The sequence below is a fragment of the Hippoglossus stenolepis genome, chromosome 15 (assembly GCF_022539355.2).
Source record: "Hippoglossus stenolepis isolate QCI-W04-F060 chromosome 15, HSTE1.2, whole genome shotgun sequence".
In the NCBI taxonomy this organism is placed as follows: Eukaryota; Metazoa; Chordata; class Actinopteri; order Pleuronectiformes; family Pleuronectidae; genus Hippoglossus; species Hippoglossus stenolepis.
In genome coordinates, this window is record NC_061497.1 from 15,681,275 (window position 1) to 15,695,471 (window position 14,197).

General features: G+C 39.0%; 2 protein-coding genes across 3 annotated transcripts in view; both read right to left on the reverse strand.

Moving 5' to 3' along the window:
* Nucleotides 1–4,566: 4,566 nt before the first annotated feature.
* Nucleotides 4,567–12,042, reverse strand: snx12 (sorting nexin 12). Of its 2 annotated transcripts, XM_035178340.2 has the most exons (6): nt 11,650–12,040; nt 9,784–9,879; nt 9,162–9,286; nt 8,657–8,747; nt 7,961–7,971; nt 4,567–5,426 (listed from the first exon to the last, which is right to left on the reverse strand). In XM_035178340.2, exons 1-5 carry the CDS (start codon nt 11,812–11,814, stop codon nt 7,966–7,968), a joined length of 483 nt encoding a protein of 160 aa, XP_035034231.1. In that variant the 5' UTR covers nt 11,815–12,040; the 3' UTR covers nt 4,567–5,426; nt 7,961–7,965. The 2 variants fall into 2 exon arrangements, with proteins under 2 accessions (XP_035034231.1, XP_035034230.1); XM_035178339.1 differs by lacking the exons at nt 4,567–5,426; nt 7,961–7,971 and having other exon boundaries at nt 8,645–8,747; nt 11,650–12,042.
* Nucleotides 12,043–12,117: 75 nt separating this feature from the next.
* The window catches only part of LOC118121975 (cytokine receptor common subunit gamma-like), a 6,259-nt gene continuing 4,179 nt past the window's right edge, over nt 12,118–14,197 (reverse strand). Inside the window, exon 8 of the mRNA XM_035178337.2 lies at nt 12,118–14,131. Coding sequence (XP_035034228.1) covers nt 13,892–14,131 — 240 coding nt within the window. The 3' untranslated portion in view covers nt 12,118–13,891. The remainder of the gene's footprint in view (nt 14,132–14,197) is intronic.

Genomic DNA, 14,197 nt, shown 5'->3' on the forward strand with positions numbered 1-14,197 from the left:
GGGGGCGGGGTTTTCCGTATCGATGGAGGGGTGGGGCGGAAAGAACAATAACGTTGCCACGATTCGACACCGCGGAAAACAGCGTAGATCTTTTCACGCTTCTGATTAAAATCATCGATTGTTGTTAACCTGAGTTTGAGTGAAAAGTATAAACGCAGGAGAACGTGAGCACGCGCGAAAGAGAACTTGTGTGTTGATGTGTCCGCGTGCTGTTCATAGACTGTGGCGCTGTCCCGTAGTAGAGATGTCCATATATGGACAGTCTGCGTCAGCCACGTTTGGATCCGGCCTCGACGCCGCCGCTACATACGCCAGTGCTTTGTAGATCAAAGGAACAGGAGTTCTCCCTGTGCCCTGGGATGTTGACCAAACTATGTGATATTGAACTTTTTACTCTCCAGCTCATTGAGGTCATCGTCCAAATCCTGACCTGTGATGTAGGACATGATGAACTAAGTTTATTTAACACAGAAACTGTACACACACACACACACACACACACACACACACACACACACACACACACACACACACGCAAGTTACTTTAACTTACAAGTCCAATTCTATACACTCAACAATTAAAGTCCTGAGATGAAAATGGATCTAAAATGAAAGTATATAAATTGGAAAATGTATTTTAAGTTTCAAAAGTCATCAGGGTGATACTTTCGATACTTTAAATGCATTTTCCAGATTACATAAATACAACTATTTAATATAGGCAATCACATTATTTGATTATAAGATTACATTAGTGCATTGTTATATTCATAATAATTGTAATATATTATAATGTCATATTACTGGCATGTGGTTTCTGTCCATGTGTAAAGGTGGATTTTACTGTGGTAACTGGCTCAGGTGAGGCTCATTCCTGCTATTTTACATAAGGCTGCAAAAAAAAAAACATTTTCATTGTGGATGAATCTCCTGATCATATAATGTTTAGAAATACTTTCTACTAAACAGGAAACATGATCACAATAGTTCTGTGTTGTTTCAGATCCATTTGTATGTACTGTTGGGTAATAACATTTTGACAAAGTATCATACTTTATTAACTCCTTGTATATTTTGTATTTGTAAAGTTACTACCTCAGTCAGACAAATGTATTGGGACAAAAAATAAGGTTGGCGGTTCGATCACAGACTTCACCAATCTACATGGCGATGTAGAGTGATAAGATACTGAACCCCGACATTGCCCCCCATAGTAAAAAGTGCTGCCCATAGATGCACTGTATGAATGTGTGTTTGAACAGGTGAATGGCAATATATTGTACTGTTATGCACTTTCAGTAGTCAACAAGAAAAGTGCTATATAAACTCAGACTATTTACCATTCACTTGAGTAAGTTATCTCAGTTGTATTCCACCTTTGTATGATATGACATTCTATGACATCATGTATGTGCAGTAGGCTAGATGAGGAGGTGATGCACAAAATACAAAAATAATTTCAAATTAAAACCATCTGATGCAACGCCAATACAATATGGCATCAGAGTTAATAATAAATACAGTGGCCGAAATACAGTATCAGCATACCAATGCCAAATATAGTCTGACAGAGACTGGAGTCTCAATGTTGGTGCCAGAACTCCCAGATTTGTAGACAGAGTGTGTATCTGGGCAATATTAACATATACATATATTTTATTATTTAAATTCACATTTATGAATACACATAATTGCACAGAAAATGAGTCAAATGCATGTATAAATAACCTAAATTTAATAAATTTAACATTCTCTCTTGACTGTGATAAATCATTTCAAATTATATTGTGGTTTGGTGCTCATATTTCCAAATGACGTTTCCCACTTTGCCTTGTGAACAGGTCAGCCATGCAGAGGAACACATCATTCTGACTGTCCATCCATCCATTATCTGTACCGCTTATTCTTTGTCGGTCGTCAGGGGCATGGAGGCGATCCCAGCTGACCATGGGTGGGAGACAGGTTAAATCAGGCCATAGCATGACGATGTGGATTACGATGGCATCTGATCATGGGGGCAGCTGATCGTGGTCTATTATTTTTAACAAGACTGCTTGATATACAATATGCCGACTCAGATACTCAACCATTATTGACAATAACTCCTCAATTCATTTACTTTGCATTATGCTACAAACTGTTTATTCTATCAATGCTGTAAATACTCTTATTTTGCTGATGTTCTCCATTACACGTGGCATCTATTGCACTTCTGTCCGTCCCGGGAGAGGGATCCCTCACATGTGGCTCTCTTACTCTTGTTGAGGGTTAAGGGCAGAGGATGTCACACCTTGTCAAGCCTTATGAGACAAATTATGATTTGTGAATATGGGCTATACAAACAAAATTTGATTGATTGATCGATTGATTGATAGCAGAGCTGACATATAGAGACAAACAACCATCTATGATCACATTGATACCTTCAGGCAATTTAGAGTTCAATTAATTACTTTTAAACTTTGGGGGAACTCGGAGAAAACCCATCCAGACCCGAGAGAACAGAGAAAGGCCCTGGTCAAACCCAGGTCCCCTGCTGTTTGGTGGTGGTACTAACCACTGCACCACCATGCCAACCCAAATTCTCAGTCCAGCATTTAAATTCAGCACACTGCTGACTATTTTTAGTTTAAGTTAACTGATTCATGCTTTCATATAGAATTTAAAATAGAAACAAAGGGCCAATCGTGGCTTTATGAATGAGACATTTAGTCTGTGCAAGCCAAGCCACCCACAGTCTCGTACAATGGAATTCTGTGTTTCAGTTGTTGATGCTTATTGTGAAGTGTTTGTCTTCTTCTCTCAGTGTTTAGGTTTGGATTACTGCTCCTCATCTGTTCTACACCCAATGAATTGCTTTTCCTGCCTTGGGAAATAACCCGAGAGGTAACCTGAAATGAAATGGATTCCTAAATTGCATTTTCTCCCTCTCCACCCGTCGCTCTCTGTCCGACGGTACTAAAGTAGCCACTCGTCTCACCTTTTGTCCTTGCCCAGCCACACTGCTTTGGGTTGCTCTTTCAATTTACTTCCACTTTATCAACCTAACCCAACTGGGTGTCTCTGCAAACACAACCAGCGTCATGGCTGCACACTAGGCTCCAGAGTTAGAACTGCTAACAAAACACCACCTAATCTCCGCCTTGGCTCAGCGTGCCCATCCTGTCTGCCCACTTTCATTACTCAGGACAAGGCGAGCACATCAAAGCTCTCTAGTTTTATAGGTCACGGTCCTGACTGAGGAGGAAGGTCAGGGTTGGTGTGTGGATCCCAGGGTTTCTGCATATTTTCTAATTTGATTACTCATCATTATGTTCTTGTTCCATTGAACTTAAGGTTATAAAGCATGTTTTTCTTTGATAAACAAACCATCCCCAAAAAACACATATCCCATAAATACCGAATTCATTTTCTTCTTTCTCTTTACTGCTCGAACACATGTATTGCATGTTTATGTCAAGAGGGGTCCTTCTCCTGTTGCTCTTCTTGAGGTTTCCCACTGTTTTTCTTGCAAATATCTTGTGTAAGGATAAATGGAAAAAAAGCAAGACTGTGAGTAAGAGGGTATAAGAATAACCAATTAATTGTTTCTATTTCCTTTTATTTTATATTCACACACCTACTTGTGTATAGTTACACTTGTGTCTAATTGAGATCACCTGCAGTTCAAGGCCTACATCACAAGATCACTATTCTGGGACAAGTTTAATCCACCTGTGGCCAGAACTCCCCTCTCCCCTGTTAATCCCTGTATTTCCTGAGGGTGAACAACAAGAAAAAGATTAGAGGACTTTGAGACTCATGTTTGGCGAAACAAAAAGAACCAGCATTGCCACCGTTTTACTTCCTTCCAGACAAAAAGGCAGTTTTTATATTTGCTGCATTACAGGACTGTGCTCTGTTATTTCATATAAATCTATATATTTTTTTAGATCAACCAAAGCTGATGTCGTCAAATTACTTGTTATATTCGAGCAACAGAGCAAAAACCTAAATATATTTAATTTGCAATCAAGTATTACAAAGACGAGCATTGAATTCTCATAGTTTAAAAACTACAAATAGAAAAGGTTTGGCTGTCATGTTTAAAAATAATGACATCACAATAGTTGCCATGTATTTATCTTAATTTATTAACCAAAATGTTTTCCTTAGTGGTGGAAGTAGTACAACCATTTTAATTTACTCGGTTCAAAGTAAAAGTCTGGAAATAAAACATAAAAATGAGACTTTACAAAGGTAAAACATGTTCATATCTTCTCACTACACCAGGAATTCAGTCCTTTACTATCCAGGCCACAAATAAAAACTAGTTTTAATGTTTCAACCCTGTTTAATAAAGTCTTTATGCATAAGGTATAATATTTATGTTTCCAACTTCATGTTGTTTTCACGTCATTGTTAAATTAGGGCACCTGCCAATCTGCAGCCACTCATCCAGCTCCCATGACTCTTTGATCTGTCTCAGTGTGACGCACGAATCACTGACCTTGAGCCCAGTTTTAGTGATTTTGTTGCAATTCCTCGAATCATAACCCAGAAGAGATATGCAGACATGACACAGCAGGCAGCAGGAAATTTAATTGGGAGGACAAGAGTAACAAGGAGGTTCCCAGTCACCCAGAGCGGAACTGCAATGGTAACATGTATTAATACACTTCACAATAATATTGACCGAAAGAAAAACAAAACTGGAAAACTGGAAAAATAAGCACAGAACTATCCTTATTGTGGATCAATGAACCAGATGCTGATTACGCCTTTGGAGCAATGAAATATTGTTCATATAATGAACCTCTTGTCACAGTGCTTAGATATTGTTATTTTACCTAAATTAACATTCCCAATAGCTGACTTGACAACACAGCAGGATGATGTAACTCAGACAGCAGAGTTAAAACAGTTAGTTGTAAAAGAATCCTGATTCAAGAGTGTTTCCAGAAAATAAACCTCAGGAGAAAATACACTGACTGGAATGACACGTCGCTGTCTTTATTTCCCAACATGCTACATGTTGCTCGACTTTGGGAGGTTTCCATCAAAATCTCATATGTGCTCGCACCGAGAAACCCAAATTGAAGCAGGAAATTAAACTCTTTTTAAAACGTGATTGACTCAATTAAAAACTAAAAAAAGAGACATTCAGAAAACATAACCATCATTGTAAAAAAAGAAAAATCTAGCTATGATAAAATGGAACATGTTTTAATTTTCTCTGATTACTGAATCAAAAATAATGTACATATAATATGTGGAATGGCTGAATAAAGACATAACATCAAATGTTTAATACAATGGATTTCAATAAAGTTTTGAGCAATAGTTGTGTTTTTCCGACACCGTTGACACTCATCAGTTCTGACATTTCCAGCGGCTTTACAATGACGTGATGTAGAAATAAATGTACACGGGGCAGGTGCAGCAGTCTGTGTTGGGAGAAAAAGACACGTAAACATGAGAAACAATATTCAAACAGGTTCAAGCTGTAAGTGGAACTGAGTGAAAACAATCTGATGCACTGACTAATTACAACGACACAATATTATAATTCACAGTATATAGACAAGGGACTAGAGTTATACACTCAAGAGTTAACTTCAGGGCTGGACAATAACACAATATAAGTAATTATCGCAGTGTAATTTTTTCGTCGATACCTCAACAACAAAAGTCCAATATATTCTGATATAATAACACAGTAAGGAGGTATAACACAGTTGATTTACCTCACATAAGTGAAATGTGAGGTAGAATTTCAAACCACAACCTTCAGTCAGGAGCAAACACAATTATTTAAACTTAAAAGTAAGACAAAATTATTGTAATAATTACCAATATCAACTAATATGAATTTGCTTATTTTGACACAATAGAATTTGGTCATATAGCAGTCCTAACATGAAAATGTATTCATATGGACAGTTCACCCAGAAATGAAAATTCACTCATTATCTCCTCACCACTTTGCCGATAGGAGGGTGGGTAAAGTGTTTGAGTCCACAAAACACTTTAGGAGTCTCAGGGGTAAACTTTGTTAGAGCAGAATCTAATACAATTGAAGTAACTGGTGTCCTCTTCCGACGAATAAAACAGAAAAAATAATAATATGCCTCCATACTGCTCGTGTGGTGTCATCCAAGTGTCCGCAAAGCCCCGACATTCAAATATGACTCAAAACGAGGTAATTTGATCAGTGTTTTAAGCTAAAATATCCTCTGATGTCTTCCGACGAGGTGCTTTCACGGTACGTCGGACGTGCTAAGTCCACTAGCTAAGCCACTTCCGGTGGACCTTTAGGCCTAAAACATGGAGTAAATGACCTAATTTGGAGTCGAATATGAATGTTGGGACTTGCGGACACGAGCAGTATGGAGGAGGACTCACCATTGACTTCCATTGTATTGGATTCTGCTCTAACAAAGTTTGACTGTGGAGTGAAGTGTTCTGTGGACTCAAACACTTCACCCACCCCTCCATCGGCAAAGTGGTGAGTAGATGAGTGGTGTCTCCTTAAATAGATTGTGGCCTCTTTCAATGCGTTGTTTTTAGATTGACAACACTTCTTGGACTTAAATGTAAAACTATTCCTTGATCAGACAGCATGAATAAAACAAAGTTGCGATGGAAGCTCTAATACGAATTAAACATGGTACATTAAACAGGCCTGCATGCAGTGCGTCATGACGTGATGCTGGAACTGAGCAGTGACAGTTTTTGTGCTGCAGAGTTGCAGTGCATCAAACTTCACCAATAAGCATCATGCAATGCAGATGGTTGTGTCACTAATGTGTTTTTTGCCAATGTTCAATATCTCATGATTACCTCCACCATGGAGGTTGTATTTTGTTTGTTGGTCGAGCACGATTCCGAAAAAATTACTGAGTGGATTACCAGAAAAATTGGTGGAAGGATGGGACTTGGGCCAAGAAGGAATACTTTACATTTTGGTGTGGATTTATTAATCAGATGCTTTAATGTGAGATAGGGGGGAATTTTCAGCAATTTTCCTGACAAAAACGCTTAGATCTCAGTGACAAAAAAAACACAGGCATATTAAGAGTATAACTGGTATATATATATATATTACACACTATATATGAGTCTGTGCAATTTGTGGTGGCTTGACTGAGGGTTTTTTATTGGAGGTTTATGTGTAGACATTAAATTTAACTGATGTTCTTAAGACATAAACTGCATCAAATTAAGTGACGCAAGTTCAAAACTGACTCGAAGGCAACTCGAACATATCAATATTTACTTCATGGTAGAATATACTGCTTTGTTTTTCAGAAGCGGATTTATGCATAAAAACAAATGGATTCAGGGAAATAAAGATCTGAACAGCACGATGGTGATCAGTTGCATGTAAGATCATTTGCCGGCGAGACACATATATTGCAAAGTAAGCGTGCAGGTTGACCATGCATTCGATGATTAGTGCGCTTGCTAATGAGTGTATCAGAATTAGTTTGGAAAGAAATGTTTCAACAAGAGCTCTAGTCACAGGTGACGTACAAAACTTTCTCTATCAAACAATAGTTCACAGAACTCAAAACACTGTGGGTGTTTTTTCTTTCCACTGGTCTGATACTGGTGGACTGAGAGACGTCTGCAAGCCAGTTTATGGCTTAAAAAGTCCCACTGCAAATGATTTTACATTAGTCTTTCTCCACATGCTACATTGGGCTTATTTAAAACTGGCTTGCAGAGTGTTTTTCCCTTCACAACACACCATAATGACTCAACAACTTTTTTGGGGGGAATAACTGGTTGTGTTGTGTGACAACCAGTGTCTATGTGCAACATATTTACAAGATTGTTTTTAGATCTTTGTGATGATTTATTTATCACATTAGCATTATCTTAATTTAGTATCTGTGAACTATCGCCTTTGCGCCCATGCAACTACCTTTAACTTCCTGAAAGCTCTTAGAGGCGAGATAAAATAAAGCAAACTTACTTCATTCATACCTAAAAACAACAACAGAAAAACAAAGAGAACAAAACATCATCAGAATCTCCTTAACATTCTGCGTGCATCATAGTTCACATTTGTGCCAACACACACATTTAGACACAATTCTACTTTATTCACATTATATTACAATGATGAATATATGACACTCATCAAGGAAAGATTGAAATGTATCACACATTATTTTCCCATTCCTGAAAATTGCGATTAAGAGCCAAATCTTTCACCATACAATCAACGCTATGGAGGGGTGCTTCCCTTATTGTACAATTATAAAACAAATGCACAAGGGTAGAGAGGAGTCACAGAGTTCTCTGAAACATTAGCAATATTACACGTGGCATCTATTGCACTTCTGTCTGTCCTGGGAGAGGGGTGCCTCACATGTGGCTCTCTCTGAGGTTTCTACGTTGTTTTTACCCTGTTAAAAGTTTTTTTGTTGTTGTAGTTTTTCCTTACTAAGAGGTTGAGGGTTAAGGACAGAGGATGTCGCACCTTGTTAAAGCCCTTTGAGACAAATTGCGATTTGTGAATATGGGCTATGCAGATACAATTTTATTGAAGCATAAAGAGAGAGAGTAAGAGAAGTTGTGGGGGAAGAGAAAGGCAAGTCAGTCCGTTTTACGACCCAGAGTTTAACCCCCACATGCTCATATCCCCGAGTAAACCCTAGTGCCGTACTTTTCCAGGAATGTAGTTACGGTCAATGCTTTCATCTTGCAGGAACATGTGAAGACAGCGCTCGTTCTGGGCCAAGGGGTGACCTGCAATTCTACAGAAACACACACAAAGACACACAGACAATGCACAATTCACTCACTGCTCATTTAAATGCTGTTTGTGGAGTTGTGGCAAAATGCAACTGTGGATTTGTTAGTTGACGTGAGGCTGCTTTTCCACACACAGATTAGATTCAGCCTTGTGTAGGGCTAGACATCTTTTTGCAATGTCTGACTCACTGACATACTGAATTTCTCAGCCAGTGCATTTTGTGACTATACAACACACAGTGGTTATAACCTATACTGCAGCCAGCCACCAGGGGGCAATCGAGACTCTTTGGCTCCACTTTTGGGGAGCCATCATGTCATCCATCTTTATAACCAGTCTATGTGTCAAATATGATTGTTAGATGTTTTATACATAAAAAGAAGGTCGCTTATTTAGTGTATTTTCACTGACTAACCTGTTGATGAACTGCTCCAGGCCAGATCGCCGCTCATCAATGAAGCTTGGGTCAAAAAGGCCCTCGTCTCCACGGAACGGCAACTGTCTCTTCAGGGCTTTGCCCGGCAGAGGTGGTACTACAATCTGTTGTAAGAGGTCAAAATAATAACAGTGAAGATGAAATATATCTACTACAACCTTGAACGTTCATTGTCTAATTCAACGGCATAGTAGTTAATGAAAGTCACCACAAAACTTAAATTAGCTTTTCTTAATTGGTGCTCAAGATGAAATCTAATCCCAAATCCTAACACATTAGAAACTAAGTAAGGATTAGGGCTGCATGATATATCGAAAATGTATCGTCGTCGTGATATCAAGATGCATATAGGTATCGCAAAAGACAGCTTGAACTGTGATAAATGGTGTTTCATGTGCCATGCATTCAAGCTCTGCATGTCAATATGAGCCTGGCTTTGTTTCTCTCTTGCAACATGATATCGTGCAGCCCTAGTAAGGATTATATTTTTCCACTTGTAACTTTAACATATTATCACTCATCAGATCATTGTAAATACTTACTTTTGCCTGCTAATCTGCTTAAATGATTAGCTTTACGCGTGCAATCATTGCTCACTCACCTTACTGTCTCTTTCCAGCTCAATCTTTAACCACTCAAAGTCGCTGTATCTTCTTCTCACGCAGGAGTCCTTCAGTTTGAAAATGGGAAGGTTTGTCTACACAGTGAAGGAAAAGGGAGAGAAAAGCAAAACCGCCCTTGATTTAATCGTAATTCACACAATTGATTAAGATTCAAAGCTTGATTGTCCAATAATACAGGTATCATTGGAAATGTCTCTTTTACTGATGTATGACGCACAAAAGAATACAATACAGTACATAGGCAGTCACAATACATTATCCAAAATTTAATTTGTGATATTTATAACATACTGAAAAGTAACAAAGTTCAAAAAATTAAGTAAAAAGCTGACCTGTGGCAATTAAAAACATTAAAACAGTGGAATAATCGTCAGTGACAATGCTTAAGATGTAGGTAGGTGGAAGAATGAAAGATATGCAGCAATGTTGTTGATGCAGAACTAAGGATTTAATGTATGTATATTGTTTTATCTGGTTGAAACAATGTCAGTCAAATTAAGTTCACAGTTTAACGTTATGTGCATGAAAACGTAATTCGACAATATTGTGTTTTATTCGAAATGCAGGTCAAGGTGCTTACCAAGTAATCCTGTTTAACACAAATGCTGAGATATGTCCAGTTGGAGTGGAGCGCAAATTATGTCTTTGCTTTTTCAAAATGTGTTTAAAGCATATAACTCAGTTACTTATCTAATAGATGAATTAGTCATATCTGCTAGAGAGTCAGTGGCTACAGTATAGGTGATCCTTCTGCAGGCAGACTGTCCGTCAGTGAGAAGGCTGGTGTCTGTTAACCACACAGACTCTGCTTTCATCCAATTTGGTCTGTAATTTGGTTTTAGATGCGCAAGAACACCAGACACTACCGTAAACTAGTGGACCCCACCTCTGATGCAGGAAACCGTCCCAACCTGTGAGTGTATGAACGTTGCGTTGAGAGAGAAAAAAGCCTTTCAAGAGCCATAAGCAGCACCTTGTTTACATTGTGATGGAGAAACTCTCCCAGGAGACAACAGCAAACACAGATAACCAGTCTGTGATCAAGACCAGAGAAGTAAACAGCAATCCTGCAATTTTTTTAATATCAGCTTCCCTAAAATGTCAGACAATGTGCCGTGTCTGTTATTTCATCACTTTCACACTTTTACGTGTTAAGCTCACTGTGAACTGAACGAGGAAGTTAAATTTTAACTTTTACTAGAACCACTAACGTTACTATTCGTCTGCTTATTTATATGAACGTGTGAAATTGAAGTGGATAACCTGCTAACCATAAAACTCCTGTTATTGTTCCTCGCTCAGCTACTTTCCTCACCGATTACAGTAGGAATGTTTGCTTTATATTAACGTAGACTAGTAAATGATGTGTACATAGGCAGGCAATGCTAAATTCGTGGTTATATGTAATATGTGTAAATAGGAGTAGCTGTTAGCTTCACGCGTTCCCCTTCCTGCCTAATTTTTCACTTTATCTGGAAGCCTAAAAGTTGATTAAAGCGTTAAAATATCCCGTTAACACTACATTCTACATCTGCTTTCTCCGTGCGCGCTGGGGGTCGTCGATAGATTCGCGAAACTTCATCTACGAGTTAGCCTTCATGCTAACGCCACACCAACCGGCTAGGCCGCGAAGAATCCCCGTTCCTCGAGTTCTCCGGGCGCCCCACCCGGAACCGCCTCGGACCGCCCGTCGCCGGCGTCACAGCCCGCTCCGTGTGTTGACATCAGCGCGGCGGGTAAACATGCTAACGCTAGCAGCGACTGTGCAATAACCAGTTAGCTTCGAGAAGAACAACCCTAGTAGCTAATGCTGCAACATGGTGCGTCTCATTCCAAACACTCACCCGCATGCGAACTTCGTAGGTTGTGTAGCGGGTCCGTCCGACTCCAACGATTTGTGGATCGAAAACGTCTATTTCCAGAAAATTGCTGGGGGGGCCGTAGGCATCCGTCAGGTCCTGGGGCTTGGAATTCAACCGGCGAGTGTCGGCCACCGTGGAATCTGTCATTTTGTCAGGTTGTAATCTTTGGACGACCAACGGCGAATCAGCGTCAAAGCAACTATATGCACGGCGGAGTGTTAAATCTCATCTGAAGGCATCGATCGCTAGCGGCAGCCGGGTGGGTTCAGCTAGGGAAGTAGCCGACTGGAGTCTCTTGTTGCGGGGGCCAGCCGCCCTGCGCCCTGCCCTTCGAGAATCTGGAAAATACGTTGACTCAGTTCCGCGCTGTGCGGGACACTCCGCACTCCCCCTACCGGACATGACGATCACTGCACCGGGGGAAGGCTGAGTCAGAAATCAGCGTCGGGATTGTTATCAGGTCATATTTATTTAGAAAGAACAGATACATGTGGGAGTTTACAGCTAAGGAAAGTAAACGATAACAATACAAAAAGTCTCCAACAACAACGTCCAACCAGTTAAAACAAAAAGATACATGTGGGAGTTTACAGCTAAGTCACAGTGTAAATAAACGATAACAATACAAAGAGTCTCCAACAACAACGTCCAACCAGTTAAAACAAAAAGATACAAGTGGGAGTAAACAGCTAAGTAAAGTAAACAATAACAATACAAAGAGTCTCCAACAACAACGTCCAACCAGTTAAAACAAAAAGATACAAGTGGGAGTAAACAGCTAAGTAAAGTAAACAATAACAATACAAAGAGGCTCCAACAACAACGTCCAACCAGTTAAAACAAAAAGATACATGTGGGAGTTTACAGCTAAGTCACACTGTAAATAAACGATAACAATACAAAGAGGCTCCAACAACAACGTCCAAGAAAATTTAAAAAAAAGTACATTCAAAGATTTTAAAATATGTAACTAGGTCCTGCCCATTCCCATGCTTGACCATTCGCGAGTCAGTCTCAGCTGTCAATCATAACAATTCACCCCGTTTATATAGGCTCAATTAACTAATTAAGACAAAATTGGCCTGAAAACTTAACAGTACACAAACATCACAGGAAGTCACATTGTAAATGAACAATACAAATACAAATAGGTTCCAACAACAACGTCCAGGCAAATTAAAAAAAAGTACATGCAAAGATTTTAAGTAACATTCAAAGTCATAAGGTATAATAGGTTAGGAAAATGATGTTGCTGGGATGTAACTACTACTATTATTTTCCGACAATTAACTCAAAGAGTTTATAAGTTTCCTCTAAAAACATTTATCAGGTGCCTTATTAGAGTAAAGTAATACGTAACAAGTGAGTTAACGGCTAATGGTGTTTAAAAAAAAAACTACATTGTGTTTCTTCCATCTATTTTCTATAATTTATCTGATAATTGTTCATAGTAAATAAAAAAAGTAATCTACATTGCCAATAAGGTATTTTGCCAAAAATATTTTGGATAATATATTTTGTCATGATCCAACTGCATGAAACTAAAACTATATGTTACAAAGCAAACAGAAATGTATCTTGAACAAGCCATTTTCTCTCATAGACTGAAATTAACTTTCAGTCAACCACTGGAATAATATCAAAAATAAGATCCAAAATATTTAAAACTGGGTTCCAGAGTCTACAGAGCAGATACCATATTTCTGGTGCAGCAGAGATACCTGGGTATACATTTTGTTCCTTTGTCTTACAAATGTTAAATTTATGAAAAGTGTACATATATTTCACTAAATCTATCATGAAACATCCACAGATTATCTAACTTCAAAGATGCATATAAAGAAAAAATACTTTTGTGAAGCAAAAAGTAAGAGTTCATTGGTTTTACCATGTTATTAAACGATAAGTGTTGTGAAGAATGAAGTCCTGCTTTGCTTATATAGATTTTCAATGGGTCATTTTATTGCAGCTTCTTCTTAAGACCATGTCTCTCCTGACAAAGTTACATTCAAAAATAGTGAAGCTGGGTTTTTGCATCTTGTGGTCGGAATCTGTACTCACTAATAATTTAGATTTAATTGTTTGTGTGTTTCAATATACTATGATATTATCTGACAAGGAGAATTTAAAGAGCATACATCATGTATTCTTAGATGTGTCTGTCAGTATAAGAATTTCCTGATCGAAAAGTCACGGCAAACCCCGACCCTGACTGAGAGGCCTCCTACACAGAGACCTGCTCCTCCTCCTGAGAGGAGAGAAGACCTGCGGAGGTGGAAAGGTCGTCTGCATTGTTCACAGCGATGGAGACGGAGCAATCGGTTTGGTCAGTGGTGACGGAGCAGGTGGAGCCATCAGAGCTGTCGCTGTCGGACTCAGAGACGTGGCAGTACTCCCGGACAGGACAGGCGTGCTCGTTGTAGCTCAAATTCCCCTTCAGGCCTTTGGAGAATTGAGGCCAATCCTTTAGGAAAGATAAAAAGTGAAGATGTTTGATCTGTTTTACGAACAATTCACTGTCAAATGGTGA